Source organism: Dama dama, chromosome 28 (genome assembly GCF_033118175.1).
Source record: "Dama dama isolate Ldn47 chromosome 28, ASM3311817v1, whole genome shotgun sequence".
In the NCBI taxonomy this organism is placed as follows: domain Eukaryota; kingdom Metazoa; phylum Chordata; class Mammalia; order Artiodactyla; family Cervidae; genus Dama; species Dama dama.
The window spans coordinates 57,816,754-57,834,745 of record NC_083708.1 but is presented as its reverse complement, the minus strand read 5'-3'; the positions used below and the strand labels follow the sequence as shown (position 1 = coordinate 57,834,745).

The 17,992-nt window shown below is 47.1% G+C and overlaps 1 protein-coding gene across 8 annotated transcripts in view; it reads right to left on the bottom strand.

The window, feature by feature from the left end:
* BACH2 (BTB domain and CNC homolog 2) overlaps positions 1 to 17,992 on the bottom strand; it is a 379,241-nt gene that overhangs the window by 24,671 nt on the left and 336,578 nt on the right. For 7 of the 8 annotated variants that reach the window (XM_061131763.1, XM_061131759.1, XM_061131762.1 and 4 more), the window contains one exon: positions 365 to 1,928. In XM_061131763.1, coding sequence (XP_060987746.1) covers positions 365 to 1,928 — 1,564 coding nt within the window. Of the gene's footprint in view, positions 1 to 329; positions 1,929 to 17,992 lie in introns of all 8 variants that reach the window. The other variant, XM_061131765.1, reaches the window with a different exon arrangement.

Below are 17,992 nucleotides of genomic sequence, written 5' to 3'. Positions count from 1 at the left end.
CTGACTCTTTGTGACACCATGGACTGTGGCCTGTCCATGGGATTTCCCACGGCAAGAATACTGGAGTGGGTTGCCATTTCCTTCTCCAGGGGGAGGATCTTCACCACGCAGGGTTCGAACCCAGGGCTCTCGAACTGCAGGCAGTCTCCTGCATTGCAGGCAGATTCTTTACCGCCTGAGCCACCAGGGGAGGATGGGGGAGGCGGCCCCTTAACTGTAAAGCTTTAATCTTGGCAAACAAGAAGGCTCTGGCAGTGGCGGGGGGCGGGGAGCGTCCAGATAAAGGACTGAGGGTGGATCACATGCTTGAATTTATGCGGCTTCCCTACCTCCTGGCCCCTGTCCTGCACAGGACACGACTCACTGTCTGCTTCCGAGAACGATCCGGACTCGTCGCTGGAGTTGGTTCCGTAAGACTGCTCACATTTAATCTGGGGTCGGACCTGGCTGTACATCCCGTCTCCCATCAGGCCTGGCTCCTGATGTTCTGTGGCAAGGAATCTGGCTCCCTGGGAGCAGGGCGAGGAGGAGAACTCGCAGAGAGGGAGGCTGCAGGGCGAGCCGCCGCTCCCGTCCTCTGCGTAGGAATAGGAGGAGCAGGAGCTGGAAGTCCTCGTCCTGGCCTCCAGCGGGGGCGACCGAGGGCACACCTTGATTGGCACCGGGCAGCTAGTGTTGGGCCGCAGCCTTCCCGGCAAGTGGTCCGCCATCAGCCCCCCGTGGGGGTAGGCCTGCGAGCTGGGGTGGGGCTGGCCGGCCCCCACCCACAGGCCCTTCGGCACCGGCTCCGAGAGGTCTTTGTCCAGAGCGCTTACCCCAGAATACGACTGCACCGCGGGGCTCGCTGGGTCACAGGCGCCGGAGGAGAAGATGACGCTTCTCCGGTCCAGCTCGCCCTCCTGTTTACAGAGCGCCTCCAGGCCAGGGCCCTTGAGGGGCGACCCCATGGCGAAGCTGGACGCGTCCTTCTGGCCCACGTGGGGCGGCCCGTAACTCCCCGGGAAAGGGGCGTAGTCAGTTTTAAGGTCACCCTGAGTGATCCCCTTCTCAAAGGGGCACGCTGAGCTCCTGGCAAAGTGCTGCTGAGAGGTGCCGGGCAGGCCGGACGCCTCCACACTTTTTGTTACGCTGAACAGAGACCGCAGGCAGGACGGGGAGGGCGCGCCCCGGGCCCGCTCCAGGCAGGCGGCCCCGGCAGGCGGCGCGGGCGCGGGCGCGGGCGCGGGGCTGGGCTGCTTCCGGTCCATTTCCACGTCGCCCGCTCGGTCCTTGACGTCAGGCTCGTCTCCGGACAGGCAGAGCGTGATGCTCTCGTCTTCGTTCTCTTCGCTGGGCGGCTCGCTTTTAATCTGCCCCACGGCAAGCCCCGGCTTGAGGCTGGTGCCAGAGTGATCTTCACTGAATGTGCTTGCAAAACCTGAGGTACTGTGTGATGATGCGTTATAGACATTCTTGGTACATGCAAGCTGGTATTTCTTGTATCTGGGGTACTGCGTTAACGCGTCCTTGGCCGAGCTCTCCTTGGTGTCCGCGGGCACGTCGGACTCGGGCAACAAAACTTCTTCCTTCTCTGCCACTGGGATGGTGGCGGCCTCCAAGCTGATGGGGTCTGCAAGCATCTGGTCCCTAGGGCAAGCCATCTTGGCCGTATCCGAGTCCATGGTCTCCTCCTCTTCGTCCTCCTCCTCCCCGGCGCTGTCCTCGTGGTCCTCGTGCGGGCGCTGGCACGCCGCATCCTTCCGGCACACGAAGAGGCCGTCCTCGCTGTTCAGAAGCTGGGTCTGCAGGAAGCTGAAGCAGGAGTCCTCCAGATTGTGCATGCGCAGGAACTCGGCGCAGCGGATGACCTCGCGGATGTTTTCTCTGCTGAGTAACAGCTTGGCGGTGTAGGCGAACTGCAGCAGCGGCCCAAACCCCCTGGCCGTGACCTGCAAAACAAACAGGGAAATCGCCAACCGTTACCATCAGCACTGCTATTGTCCCGAACCTCTCAGCTGAAGCAAGATAACCAGACAGCGCTAATGTCCCAGGATAAAGACTGCAAAGGAGCAGTTAATCTTGTCCTGGGTCAGCAATGATTCGGCTCCCAGTAATTAGGGCCTGTCTCGTGCACGCCACACAGAATTGAAAATCACCAGGGTCAAGTGGCTAAACAAGATGACAACGGGTTCAGTGTTTACACTAATGAAATATCCTGGCAAAAATGCACGGTAACAATGGGAAGCCTATTAATTTCCCTCCCCATCCATCCTGTTGAGAGCCATTGTCCATCAGGAGTGCTGCGATGCTTCTTACAGCTCGCTCGAGCCAAAGAAAGCGTTATAATTTTCTTGTCAACTGCAAAACCGGCAATATGGCCCTGTTAAAAACCGGAAAGTCCATGGGGCTTTGAAAATAGTTTTTTGCTCACTTACAAAGTTAAAAAGAGACAGTAAAAGCAACTCCTGTTTTTTCGCTTACTCATCGTGGTTTCTAGTTGAGATCTGCCAGCCATCATGTCATATCCCATCTTAACAATGATACCAGAGATGACAGTCCTTAGCAGTGTTCTCAACAAGAAATTAACTCTTGGCCCATAAAACGGGGCGGTGCGGGGGCGGGGGGCGGTTGGCGCGAGGGTGTTACAAAGCTAAACAAACTGGCTGTCATTTAAGTGGCTGAAGCTGCTGAATGGCACGGAACATGGTCAATTCTTTCCCTAATTACAAGCAGCAGCCCTGCCACGCAGCTGTCTTCTTTCCTGGTAGATCTTCAGGGGCTGAGCCTCCTGTCATGTGCTGCTCATCCATGTCATTGTGCACAGATCGGGAATGCGCTATTTATGCAGAGCGTGTGTACATGGGCATGCGTGCATGCACACAAGCATGCAGAATGACTTCGTCAGAAATACGTTGCCTAAGGCCAGTTGGTTTTTCAGACGGAAATGGATGAAACCTCCTGGGGGTCAGGGCAGGCTTCCTTGTGTGTGTCTGTGTTCAGTCACTCGGTCGTGTCCAACTCTTTGCCCTTAACATACACACAAACCCATGCGTCCTCTAAGTTCTTGCAAGCACTGCTGACCCCATAAGGAAGGGAAGGGAGGCACATTCAGGAATCACGTGTACAAAACAAATGAAAGCAGGGGTCATGGGGTCCTTGCTGGAAGCTATAGTAGCAGTGATTAAAAAATCTCTGCTAGGGGAATAAATGTGGAGCGAGATAAACCAGCAGGCTTGGTAGATGACTGCCACAGGGACAGAATTCAGCACAGCACACAGAGCCCAGACTTTTGTGAGGACCTGAAACTGTTTTCAAAATTCAGCTCAGACATCGCTCCTCTGGGGGCCCTCTGCAGACCTCCTAGAGATCGAATGCCAGCATCCTCTCAGTCCCTACGGCCAGAGCAAGGAAATAACTCGGTCTTCCCCGTGGCAGCACTGATTTTATAGCATTGCACCTTGTCTTTTTAAAATTTATTTGGTTACACCAGGTCTTAGTTGTGGCATACGGGCTCTTTAGTTTCAGCATGTGAGATCAGGTTCCTGACCAGGAATTGAGCCCAGGGCCCCTGCACTGGGAGCTTGGGGTTTAAGTCACTAGACCACCAGGGAAGTCCCTAGATCACTGCATTCTAAGGGAATGCCTCATAAGGTAAATTTCTTAGATACAGAGATGACTGGAATTTTAACTGTTAATATTTTTTAAATACTTTCAATAAAAATCTACCACAAAAACGCATGACTGAAAGACCCACATTATAGTTCTACAAAGGAAATCACTGCCATCTCCCTTTTATTGTACTTAATTGTGTCTTTCTACCAGTGGACAACAAAGCTTCTTCAGATCAGGGGCTTTTTAATTTCTCTTTGTGACCCTGAATCTAACTAGGGTCTCTAAATATCTGCTAAAAGCTGGTATATTACTGAATATGTCAGACAGAAGTTCAACTGAGCCCCTAACATAAAACTACAGTGTTGAGAAAGTAACAACACAGTCTGTTTGGTGAGTTTGGTCTCAGATTGCTTTTGGAGAAAGGCATTGTGTCAACCAACAAACTATCCCAATTAACTAATCAACAGTGGGGGGGAGGCGCTTATCTGCTGTGTCCCCTAGAAACTGTGGGCTTCCCCTGTGGCTCAGCTGTTAAAGAATCCACCTGCAATGTGGGAGACCTGGGTTTGAGCCCTGGGTTGGTAAGATCCCCTGGAGAAGGCAAAGGCTACCCACTCCAGTATTCTGGCCTGGAGAATTCCATGGACTGTATATAGTCCACGGGGTCACAAAGAGTTGGACACGACAGAGTGACTCTCCCTCACTCACTCACTCACTAGTGCCCATATCGAAAGGGGGCACATCTGACCACGTTTGTTCTACTAAGTTGACATGGCAACAGATTCAGCACATGTCTGTTTTATGTACTTTTCTCCCAGGAACTTTTAAAAGGGGGTGTAAGGTAAGGAAGTGCATATTGATAAGTAACCAAAGAAGGTTGCCGAGAGTGTCACAGGACCCATTTCTTGATTGTAATACGGCTCCACCACAAAGAGAAAGTGGCAGAATCATGACAGATTTGATTCCTTCATCAGGAAGTATCCTCTGCTCCCCCCCAAGGCAATCTGCCAGTTGCAGAGTGGATAATACACATCTTGAGTTTTGGCAGATGCGCTCATTACATGGGAAATCTGGGAAACTCATCTCAATGCTATTTATTTTTTTATACAGAGCTCCTTACATTCTCATCCCCATTTTTTTTTTTTTTTAAATCTTGATGTGGTCTCAGTAAGCCGCACCACTGCCCCCATTATGACTGCGTTAAAGAAGATTCCTAAAGAAGCTAAGAGACATCCATGGGTATCACTAGATCAGTCCTGGGAGTCACCGCCTGCCTCAGAGCAGCAAGGAGCTGCAGGAAGCTCTCTGCTCAGGGCCAGGTTGTTGCTTAAATGTAGGAGTGGGGCCAGGGATGCCAATGAGCACAGTCTCCACATCCCAAACCAGTTCACCAATCCTTTTGGTTTCAGGAGACATGACGAGCTTGAAATGATGGTCACATGGTCAGGAACAAGTCAAGAATAAACACAGGGTTGTAACTGTCATTCAAGCCCAGGTCAGAGGAAATGGTGTCCTCACCATGAAATCTTTAGCGACCATAATCAGCTTTTCCTCCCACGAGGTCAAGTCATGTTTTGTTATCTTCAATTCTGCTACATTTTGTTCAGCTTCTGTGTGCAGGGTTTTGTCTAGTGAATCAATTATTATTCACCAAGCTCCTGTTACTACCTAGCACCATTCTAGCTGGTTCTCCTAATGTCCTGGAAGGCAGGCAGGATTGCAGTGCTTTTTGCAGCCAAGGAAACTGAGAAGCAAGGAGATGAAGGAATGCATCCCAGGTCATAGAGCTCATAAGTGGAGAGCTGGGATTCCAACCAGTGCTATGAGGAATGGTTAAATCGAAGACTCGGCACTGTCCTTAATACACTCACGATTTAGCTTTGGAGAAGAGATATATGAACAGTAAGTTAATTTTAAGTAACCATGTTAACACTGAAAGGGCTGAGCATCCAGTGGCTAAGATTCTGAGCTCCCCAATGCAGGGGGCCTGGAATCAGTCCCTGGTCAGGGAACTAGTTTCCACACGCTACAACTTAGAGTTCACATGCTGCAACTAAAGATCCAGCATGCCGAAACGGACCCAGTGTAGCCGAAACAAAAACAAAAAACCAATGGAAGGGCTGTCGCAAGATGACATAATAAGTTGTCAGCTGAGAGATCCTGACCAGTTCAGAAGAGGAGATGGCTGAGGTCCATGTGATCCCTTGAACACATGTAAGCAGGACACCTGGAGTGCACTGAATTGCCTCCAGCAGGGTCGGATCTGGGCTTCCCAGGTGGCGCTAGAGGTAAAGAATCCTCCTGCCAATGAGGGAGGCATAAGAGACCTGGGCTCCATCCCTGGGTCGGGAAGATCCCCTGGAGCAGGGTATAGCAACTGGAGAATCCCATGGACAGAGGAGCCTAGTGGGCTACAGTCCATAGGGTCACACAGAGTCAGACATGACTGAAACAACTTCACATACACACACGCACACACAGGTCTGATCTGGGTCAAGGGCTGCTTTGATACAATGGATACCTTCTGAACGGCAACACCCATCCCGCCCAGGAGCCCATCTCTGGTGCATGCAGGCTAGTGTTAAAACAGGCAGAGGCTTTCTCAGTATTGGTTTATCCCCCATCTTGAGTAGCTCGCACTGTCTTTCCACTTTCAGGAATCATTTAACCTCGCACTGTCCTCAGAAAACAAATATCCAGGTACCGATGACAAATATCCAGGTACCAACGTGAAGCTGGATGTTTGTGAAACTGGGCCACAAGCCTGCACTGTTATTTATGCTCTATTTGTAAGAAATAAGGCTCTGATAATGGGAAAAATAAGATGGGGGTAGGAGGAATCACACACAAAACTAATGACCCATAAAAATGTTATTTAAAAAGGTAATGATCACCAAATTACAGTGGAATGAAGTAACCGAGAAATAGCAAGCCAGTCCCAGCTCACTGGTGTTAATGGAGCTGTGTGCCACTGCTCTAAGGGAGGCAGACATATCTAGGCTCAAAATTATTAGTCGGGTATGGTCTAAAGGAAAGATGAACAAACGCAAAATACAGTATTAGGGACATCTGGGATAACAGTCTCGCATTTTGAAAGTAATATTTAGGTTGGATCATTTTCTTTTAATTCTTTTTTTTTTTTGGCCGTGCCTCAAGGCATGTGGGATCCCAGTTCCCGATCCAGGGCTGGAACCCATGTCGCTTGCAGTGGAAGTGCAGCGTCTTTACCACTGGGCTGCCAGGGAAGTCCTCCTTGGCTGTTGGATCGTTTTAAAGAGTATTTTTTCCATCACATGGTGTGCAATACACATTGCTACAGATGAGACTGGCTGACACGCTGGGCACAGTGGAGTGTGCCCTGTGGGCCCGAGGTCCACGAGAGGTCTGCAGACCACCTCGCCCGACTCTCTGGGTCCCCCGAGGAGGCTGTGACCCCAGCCAGCAGTTGGCACACACGAGGCAAGCGGCACTGACCTTGCGTCTTGGGTCTGAAAGAAACAAGGTCGGAGCACCAGACGTGTGCCCTGTGGTGTGCACCCACGTGCCATCCGTGGGTTGGAAATGTAACCCACGGAAGCCGTGAGCCTCCATCCACCCTGTGTTCCCCCAGCGTTCTGATGTCTGATCTCTCTGCTGGAGAAGAAAGGAAGAGGAAGTGATGAAAACGTGGCAAGCAGAGGGCACACTCAGGGGCTGTTAGCAGGCCTGGGGGGTTTATTCTCTGAGAATGTGCCCCGTGTGCTGCTGGGCAGAGCTGGTGAGAGGAAACTTCTCAACACTTTCATTGCTCTGGACTATTAGAGCGATCAGGCAGTTGGGCTGCAGGCATAAATTGAAAATAGGGTTTGGGAATTTTTATGAGATATGAACAGCATTCCATACTCGAGCCATGTGATGAAGGTCTCCTCTGATGGTTCTTTTAGTTTTCTTTTTAATTTTTAAAGTTTTAAGGCCGCACTCTAGAGCATGTGTGATCTTAGTTCCCCAATGAGGGATCAAACTCTTGCCCCCAGCATTGGAAGACTGAGGCCTGACCACTGGACAACCAAGGATGTCCCTCCTCAGCTGCTGCTGGCAGTATACATTCACGGTTGCAGCACTGAGCCTATCTGCCCCAGGCTGATCGGATGGGTCAGGAGACCCAGGGACTGCACCCCAGGGGAGGGGTGGCACGTGCCCAGGGTTCCATAATCCTAGCCTCACAAAATGTTGCTTTTATCTTCAGCAACATTACATCCCAGTGAAGCTGGATCTCTCCTCCACTCCCGGAGCGGGGAAGAGAAGGTAACAAAGCTTTGCTGATCGGTTTTTGAAAACACTGACTTGGGTTGTGTTTGCACAGCAAGGCACTTGTCAAATAACGAGAACAGCACTGATGACAACTCACTCCTCCCTTCCGCCCCCGCACCACGCTGCATCCCATTCTGCAGGCTGAAGACTGATTTAGAGATGAAGCATCGCTTCTAATCTTAATTTTCTAAAATTAATATCCATATTAGCACATGTGTCTCCCCAAAGCAGCATGCTATACAAGCATACTACATTCAGGATGTGTTTGTTCAATTAACCTCACTATTTCAACAGAACTTCTGGTTACTTTAATATTTAGTTAACGATAGAGCCAGAGAAATCAATCCGTTTCCATTCCTAAAGTAACAATACAAAAACTAAAGCAAGTTGATTTATATCTACAAGTATATAATTTCATATGGTGGGTTTTTTTTAATCTATTAATCTATTTAATCAATTTTTTAACCTATTCTTTTCTCTCCTGTGCAGGCTTGAATTGGGGTTTCCAGCCACAATATAAAGTTCTTCTCCTGTTTGTAAATCTGTCCCTGAGATCTATCTGTTCATTTAATCATTGACTGTTTTTTTTTGTTTGTTTATTCACTCATTCATTCACTGACCACATAGTGGGCACTGCCCATGCATTGTGCGACATCTGAGGGTACCAGCTGTCTTTCATCCAAATCCCAGTTCTACAATGTACCAGGTAACTTGAGCTGCTTACTTAATTGTTATATGCTTCAGTTTCTCCAACTGTAAGACCAATGGTGCCTGCCTTGTAGTAAAACCCATGGAACAGCTTCTAGCATTGAGTAACAGCAATTATTATTGCTGTTATTACAAAAATGAATAATATATAGTCTCCTTCTCCAAAAAGCTAACATTTCACTGACCAGAGACAGATGTTCAGTACAAACGTCTAGAATGTAATGTAAGTATGTAACAGGTATTTGCAGCTTGCTGAGGCAGGACCAAGCTAGGGGTAGTAATCGCTAAGGGTGTCCCCATAGCCTTCCGAGAAGAGATGACCTTTTGAACGCTGAGCTGAAGTTCATCACAATAAGAAAGGCCTGGTTCATTCTTCAAATGCCATTTTCTCAGTGAGGCCTTTCCTGGGTCTCTAATCACACCTGTCCTTCCAGCCCAGGACTGGCTATCAGACTTGCAGGGCCGAGTGCGAAGTGGAAGCGTGGTCTTATTGTTTGGAGGTTGGGAACTTCAAGATGATGAATGACATGGTGGGACTTCCTTGGAGGCTCAGTGGTTAAGACTCCACACTCCCAGTGCAGGGGGCCCGGGTTCAATCCCTGGTCAGGGACCTAGATTCAGCATGTCCCAACCTTCATGCCACAACTAACGATCCCACATGTGGTGATGAAGATTCCACACATAGCAGTGAAGAGCCTGCATCATACAGCTAAGATCCAAATTAAAAAAATCTGAAAAGATGATGACAAGGTCCTTCTGAGCATGGGACCCTAGGCAATGACGTAGGTCAGAAGCCCATGATCTGGCCCTATAAACACACACTTGCTGTCTATGCCCAGCTGGTGAAATGGTGATCTCAGGGGGGTGATGTCATCCGAGGGTAGAGCCAGTGAACTCCATCTGAGTCAAACTCCAAGAGTTCAGGGACATAGCTACTGGGATCATCAATGTAGGTCAAGTGACTCTCGAGGTTATGGGTACCTTGGCCTGAAATACAGTCAGCCCATGAAGAAACGTTTTGATTGGTGAAAAAAGAAAAGAAGATCATGTAGGTTCAGTGGACAGAGTCCTGCTTGAGTCTCCATCATAGAGTCATGATCCCACACTTGAGTCAGTTCACAGATCCAGACACTAATTCCCAGGAATTCTGGAGGAAGAATCCTATAATAATCCATGTTGCTGCTATGATTTCTTCTGCAAGGGTCTACAGAAATGTATTGAATACATCTTATAATTTTCCTAAATAATGAACTAATACAAGCTTTTTTAATTTCAAAAACTTCAACAGAAAATTATTCAGAAACTGTCTATATCAGAACCAAATCTATCTATATATCCACCCCTACCTATGAACTGAAGTAGTTGTACTACTTTACTTATTTAAAGATTTTTTTTGATGTGGACCATTTTTAAAGTCTTTATTGAATTTATTATAATATCACTTCTGTTTTATGTTTTTGGTTTTTTTGGCCATGAGGCATGTGGGATCTTGGCTTCCCGATCAGGGATCAAACCTGTACCGCTTGCACGGGAAGGCAAAGTCCTAAACCACAGGACTGCGGGGAAGTCCCAGTAGTGTTACTTCAATACAAAGGTAACAAGACCATGTCAATAGTTCTGGCCAAACTACTAACTTTGATTTCTATCATTTAATTTTAGTCTGATATTATAAACTCACATGCTGATTACTGCCTATTGGCTTTCAGACTCACATCCACTCTTCTTTTGCTTTTTCCTTACTTGCATTGAGAAAGAATTGACAGACATCCCTGTATAAGTTTGAGGTGTACGTGTGATGGCTGGATGGACATGTACTGTGAAACTATGACCACAGTAGGTTCAGCTAACATCATCTTCCTGTGCTTCCCTGGTAGCTAAGAGGGTGACGGATCTGTCTCCATTGCAGGAGACCTGGGTTTGATCCCTGGGTGAGGAAGAGCCCCTGGAGAAGGGGATGGCTACCCACTCCCGTATTCTTTCCTGGAGCATTCCATGGACACAGGAGCCCAGTAGGCTGCTGTCTATGGGTCACAAAGAGTTGGACATGACCAAGCAACTAACACATCATCTTCTCATATAAGATACAATAAAAAGAAAAAAAAATTCTCCTTATGATGAGAATTTCTAGGATTTACTCTCTTAGCAACTCTCCTGTGTACCACAATCATGCCCACTCTCTTTATGGTTCCTTCTCTAATGCTGAAGCTAGGTTGGTTTTTAAGCTTTCTCTTTAAGCTGTTTTTTAAAGCAGGCTCCCTTGTCCGGTGACTTATTCTGCCCATAGGGGGCACTGGTGGGAGATGAGCGGTGGGAGGAAAGCAGCCGTGGTTCCTGCCGCTTCTCCTTTCCTCCCCTCCCCTGGTGGGGTGTCTGGAAGCGGTGGTCTCCTCCCAGAGCGGCCCCTCCTGCACGCTCAGAGGCCACCTCTATCCCTCCCGCCCTGGGAGTGGGCGCTGCGACCTGCCGTCATCAATCACTGGCTTGAGTCTCCTTCCACTTCCTGTTCTTTCGGTGTTCCAACACCTGTCTCACCGATTCCCTGTCTCACGCCCCCTCTGTCTGAAACACCAGGCATAATTTCTCTTTCCCTGACTCAATCTTCATCCAGTTTACAGACCAGGAAGCCCAGAGAGGTGAGGGATTTTCCCCAAAGTCACACGGCTGGTCAGCCAGGGCTTCACTAAAGCCTTCTGAATGCAGAGTTCAACTCTCCCGCTCTTTTCGTTAAAAAAAAATTTTTTTTTAATATTATACTGGAGTATAGTTACCAATATTGTGAGAGTTTCAGGCGGACAGCAGAGGGACTCAGCTATAAGTACACACGCATCCATTCTCCCCCAAAGCCCCTCCGAGGCAGGCTGCACGCGATACTCAGCAGGGCCCCTGGGCAGCACAGTAGGCCTCGGTGGTTACCCATTCTAAACATCCTCCTGCTCCTTTCATACGGTTGCAGCTTCTCTGAAGTGAACCAGAAAAGAAACGATATTTCACATGAACACACGGGACTGTAGGCTTTATTACATTCTCTAAAACAGTCACCTTTATACAGTTCTAGCCAAAGGAGTCTGGCCAACTGGATGTGGTACTTCCCCAGCAGGAAGAAGGGTGAATCTCACGTTTGGCTCTATCGTCATTTACATGATTCAGATTCAGTGCCTAGATTTCTCCTGAAGAAGGACAGGAACTGCTAGCAAGTCCCTTTGTTGCCTGATGAAACCTGGTAAATCAAGGGAGCTCTTCTATCACATAGGAATTTGATAAATCAGCAAAGCTCAGCTCAGCTTCAGTTCTTGGCATCTGGAAGGCATCAAAGCAGAAATGCCTTTCTGGTGGGGGGCCATGTTACACCAAAGCTTTGTTCCAAATGAGAAACGCAGCCTGATAAGGCTAATGTCTAGGGGGCATGTCACGTGACCCCTGCCTGTGTCCATTGACTCCAAATTATTTGGTGGCTACCTAACAGTTGAAACTGCCCCTGAGGTATTTGGCTGAAGAGAACAGGAAAGGAAAGCAAACATTCATTATCGTTTTTCCTGGAAACTGCCAATGCTTTGGCTCTGCGGAACCCTCACTTCACCGGGGTGGTTTTACCTCCTCATCTCACTCCTTCATGTGTGGCCTTAATTATTTTCTCCTTCAGTTACCTGATAGTTATGTTTCCCAGCTAAATGACTGGCAAGAGTCACAGGTGATTCAAATAGAAGGTACTGTATTCATATTTACTCTAAAAGCATACAATGAAAACAGAAAGTCTCTCTTCTGAAAGATTATATAATGAAGCTCACGGAGTAATTTTTAAAAATTCAATTTCAGTATAACTGTAGATCTTAAAATAGGTATAAAGTCGTAGTAACTTTTTACGTTTTTCAGTGTAAAATGAAAGTGAAAAGCATCCTACTCACTGGTAAACAAGTAGTAAAACCTGCATTGAGGTTTACAGTTTCATTTGAAAAACCACCTCCAACAGAAAATTATTTTTTAAAAGATTTTTAAAAATTACCTAATTTCCCTTTGAATGACCCCCTCCCCTCTTTCAGGAAACCAGTGATCTTCACAGGCTAGAATTTTCTTGAGTCAAGGTTTGGTTTTCATTCCTAGACCCCTCTAGTCATTTCAAGCCAACCATCAACCATTTGATGTTCAACCAGATACCACGAAGCAGTTTTTAAAGCTTCCAGTCTTGAGAAGTTCAGTTTCTCAGCAGAGCCTTCTAATGGTTCTTCTTGTGCCCGGTGGTGTCCGACTCTGCGACCCCACGACCGCAGCCTGCCAGGCTCCTCTGTCCATGAAGTTTTCCAGACACGAATGTGGGGGCAGGCTGCCATTTCCTACACCGGGGGATCTTCCAGATCTAAGACCTGAATCGGCGTCTCTTGAGTCTCCTGCATTGGCAGGCACATTCTTTACCACTAACATCACCTGAGCTCTTCCTATTAAGCCAAAATTCCCATCCCTGAGCGGCTTCACGTTCACTTTTCACTTTCATGCATTGGAGAAGGAAATGGCAGCCCACTCCAGTGTTCTTTCCTGGAGAATCCCAGGAACGGCGGAGCCTGGTGGGCTGCCGTCTATGGGGTCGCACAGAGTCGGACACGGCTGAAGCGACTTAGCAGCAGCAACCCATCCCTGAAACCTAACCAGTTACCAGCACCCTTCCCCACCTCATTGCCCTCCTCTGAAACATCTTGAGCTTGACTACATCTCCAGCAAGATACCTGGACTTAGCAGATGCTGTCACTAGGACAGAGGACAGAACTACCAACTCCCTCCGTCTAGAGTCTATTTTCTATGAATGCGAAGGTTTATTTCACTGTCAATTACTACTCATGGTGCTACCAATGACCGTCTCTGAGCTGCTGCTGCTTTTTTTTCCCCTAGCATTTGTTACCGATAAGCCACATGTCCATCTTAATCTTGCAAAACTGGTTTCTTAACCTGAGTGAACACCCATGTCAACATTCAGAAACTGTTCTTATTATATAAATTGTTCTCCAGGAAAACTTTTTAAGATTCACTTTCTTCCTTTTTCAAAAACCTGTAATGCCGTATCTTCACCTCCAGACTTCCCATGTTTTCCTGGGCTCCACAGTTTCTTAAAGATTTTGACCTTAACAAGTTGTACCATCATTATGACTATGTCTTTCCTGTCCTTTGGGAGACTTCATCCAGACTGGGAGCTTAAGTGTTTTCTTCTACCTGGGGTTTCCATTTCTTTCTCCGAGTTTTTCTCAGTTTTCCATCTACTGAACATTCTCTATGACATACAATATAGAGGTAATTCAGGGCTCTCTGTCATCCTCAATACTAAATGGTCAGCCCCAAGGAGTAGCTGTTGGCCCCCTTATCTTTTTGCTCCTCACAGGACAATACATTTCTTTTCTCTCTCCCTCTTTGAAAGGTCTCCACTCATTTTGAGCTTGGGTTTTCTTGGTACTGTTTTTGCAGGTCCTGTATACCTTTTCATGGGCTTCCCAGGTGGCGCTAGTGGTAAAGAAACCACATGCCAATGCAGGAGACATAAGAGATATGTGTTCTATTCCTGGATTGGAAAGATCCCCTGGAGGAGGAAGCGGCAACCAACTCCAGTATTCCTGCCTGGAGAATCCCATGGACAGAGGAGCCCAGCAGGCTACAGTCCATAGGGTCACAAAGAGTCGGACACAACTGAAGTGACTTGGCACGAATACCTATTCAAAGTTGTTCATATTTTCCTACCGTTCAAAAAAATCTGAGCAAAACAGAGAACTGCTGGCACGATTACCATCCTTTGTAGAAAAAAAAAAATAAAAAAGGTCCTCATCTGAACTTTGTTTTGGACATTCAGAGCCGTCCTGAGTCATTTTTCCCTGCATAGGCGTAATTTCTACATTTCTCTTATTTTAAAAAAGAATTTCAAAAGGTCGTGAACCCCAAACCAGAAAATTTCTAAAGGAAAACACAAGGCAGAAACTTCATGACACCAGATTTGGCAATAATTTCCTGGATATGACACCACCACAAGCAACAGAAGCAAATAGAGGCAAATGGGACCACATCAAATTTAAAAACTTTTGTGCATGAAAAGACACAACAGAAGGACATCTCTGGCGGTCCAGTGGTTAAGAACATGCCTTGCAATGCATGGGACGTGGGTTTGATCCCTGCTTGGGGAACTAAGATCCCACATGCTACAGAGCAACTAAGCCCCTATGCCACAGCTAGAGAGTCTGTGCAATGCAATGAAAACGCTCACATGATTCAGTGAAAATCCTACAGGCTGCAACTAAGGCCCACGCAGCCAAATAATACATAATCTTAAAAAGACATAACAGAGTGAAAATGCAACTTATGGAATGAGAGAAGAGATTTGTGAATCGTATATCTAGTAAGGGGTTAATATCAATAATATAAGGAACTCCTATAACTCAACTCCTATAATTTGGGTTTTTTCAAAAGGCAAAGGACTTGAATAGGTATTTTTCCAAAGGAGAGGGACAAACTGCCAATGAGCATAAGAAAAGATGCTCAAGGTCACTAACCATGAAAGAAATGCAAGTCAAAACCACAGTAAGATATCACCTCTGACACATTAGGATAGCTACTATCAAAAAAGAACTATTTTTAAAGTAAGATGTTTACTGGACATTAGTATAGGACACTTAAAAATGGTTAAGATGGTAAATTCATGTTGTGCTTTTTAAAATCAAAATCAAAATAGATCTTGGAATAATTACGGACTGTGAAAAACCTCCTTGTTGACTATCGTGTTCTCTAAAATGATGGTTTCTTCTAAGGGTCCTCTCATGCATACTCTTGTCAGTTCCTTTTAGTTAGTCAGTATTAGGACCAAAGTAGCAATTCTAGTCTTGACCTGTCTACCCTCTAAAGGTGAAACCACCATCAGGGCAAATCAATAACCGCTCAGGTATTCTGTTACTTGAAGAGAATTCTGATAGCTACTTGGACAGTTGAAGTTCTGTATCATGCGTCTCCTCTGCCCTAATTTTGTAAATGGGAATTGAAACCTGGAGTCCATAATCACTCTGACTACAGAATCCATAAGGAGCTCCTACTACACGGTCAATTTTGTTTCTCTCCTGTTTCCTCCTAGTTCTCTCTAGAAGGCTCCTGCCCTCGTGTTTCTCGACTTGCCTACAGTTTCTGGATACATGCTGCTGCTCTGCTTTTCTGCCCAGCTGGTCACATTTTTCATTTGAATGAAGAATTCCTGCTCATGGCCACATCTCCACGTCATGCCCTTTTGCTCGCGCGGTTACTTGAGCCATCCAAGAAATTCTATTTATCACTCTGGCAGTAATCTCCAGTTCAATTTCTTAATTACTCCTGCTTCACCCAAATAAGCATTGCTTCTGTCTTCCATTTCTCCTTGGTTTATCAAGTCATTCACCAAATACTCTGCACTTTCCTATCAATGTCAAACCCGCTTGCTTCTGCAATAATCAGTGTCATGAGATTAGCAGGATATTTGTCCCTTCCCCCTGCCCCCCACTTTCAGTTTAAAGCACGAACCTTCTACACTGGAGGTCCTCAGTAACTATTCGTTGAACTGAACTGAACTAACGCTAGTAATGCCTGCCATGGCAAGCAGACAACTTGAGTCCTCCTTTCACATGACCATCCATCACATAGTTGAAGACATCTGTCATGCCTGGTTAGGGAATTTTTATTTTTTTCTTTTCTTTCAAGAACTGAAGTCATATTCTCCATCTGAAATAAAAACTGAAGAACCGACAGATCACACGTCTCTTATGGAAAATGCTATTTTCTTCTTGACCTCTGGAAGCAAGTGGGTTTTACATTCCACTAACACCCCAATCGCCATGAAGACTCGGTTCCATCAAGGGAGAATCACTGGTCTTTGGTGGAGAAAATAATCTAACCCTGACAACCTAGGCAAGTACTGCCCATCTTTCATTTGCAAAATAGGAATAAATAAATAGGGACATGCTGAAGAAATTCAGATAATACATCTGAAAGGCTTTTGAGACACAAGGACTAAAAATTCTAAAAAGATGTGTATCATCTTTTCAAACAGAGCTTTTCCATTTGTAATGGAAGTGGGTGTTACCGTGGCTTACAGAAGGAACAAAGCTACAGATTCTGCCTTACGAGTATGGTTTAGATGACAGCAATGACAGTATTTCTACTGTCTTTAGTTTCCTCCATCTAAGTCCTTTACTATCCACCCTAAAACAGAAGCCAAGACATGCTGACTGGGTTTTCCAAGGCTGTACAGTAAGCCAGGGTAAACGCATATATGGGAACCAGACGTTTTGCCAAAGAGACCGTGTATTCCTGATTTCGCCTCCCTCCTCCTGTTTCCACAGCAGGCTCTGCCAATGGAGAAGAGTCAATGCTGATGCGATGCAGGCGCCATCTGTGGTCTGTGAGGACTTAAACAGCGGCCATCAGCCTTCCGTATGTGAGCGGACCGTGGCTGCCCGGAGTTAACAGACTAGCAGACGGAACACGCAGCTCCGCGGTAACCAAGGCTGCAGAAATCAGTACAACGCAATGCCCACACTCCTAGAGCGGAGCGTGAGGTCAAGGCTGTCACTCAGCTATCCCCCCTAGTTCTCACTTATCTCCATGTGAGTCCCCTCATCAAAGGAAGGGATGAAGAGGGAGCCAGGTCCATCCATCAGTGTGGCCAAGGCTGCCATTGTTGCCTGGATCGACTGGGCTCTTGCCCTGCAGCCTTCCACAGCCCCCCGTGGGAACTAGGGCACCAGGCTTGCAAATGACATCAACGGTCCTGGATGTATGCCTCCTATGAGAAGGGCGGGATGTCCAGGATGGAGACTATGGAGCATGAAGGCAGGGGCCTCTTCTGACATTTTTTTTTTTGGCCATTGCACTTGGCATGCATGAGGGATCTTAATTCCCCAACCAGGGATTGAACCTGTGCCCCTGCATTCAGCATGCAGAGTCTTAACCACTGCACCACCTGGGGAGTCCCCTAGGGCCTATTTTGGACGGTGGAGTCATCTCTGGTGGCCCTGCTGCTGAAGCAGGTGAGGCAGAAATTTCCACCAATGACTGGCAGGCCGTGTCCAGTTTCTGTGGGGCTGAAACACACTTTTCACGCCAACTCGGGATGGTGAGAAAAGGAAATAAGCCACAGGTGCATCCAGAATGCCCCTTGGAGGCTGTTCTGGGCCACCGACTTTGAATGTGGCTTGGAACTGTGATGAAAGCCCTCTTTACTTAGAGCTCCTAAGCAGGGAGACAACTTTTTCTACTCTAAAGGAAGGTATCTTTTGAATCCTGAAAACAAACTTTTGATTTCTGAGAGACACCAGATCTCAAGGATAATAGCTGTTTGGGGCGAATCAATGTATTTCAGAATATACCTTTAAGGATGCGAGTTCAGGCACCTACAATACTTGGTTGGGGGTGTTCC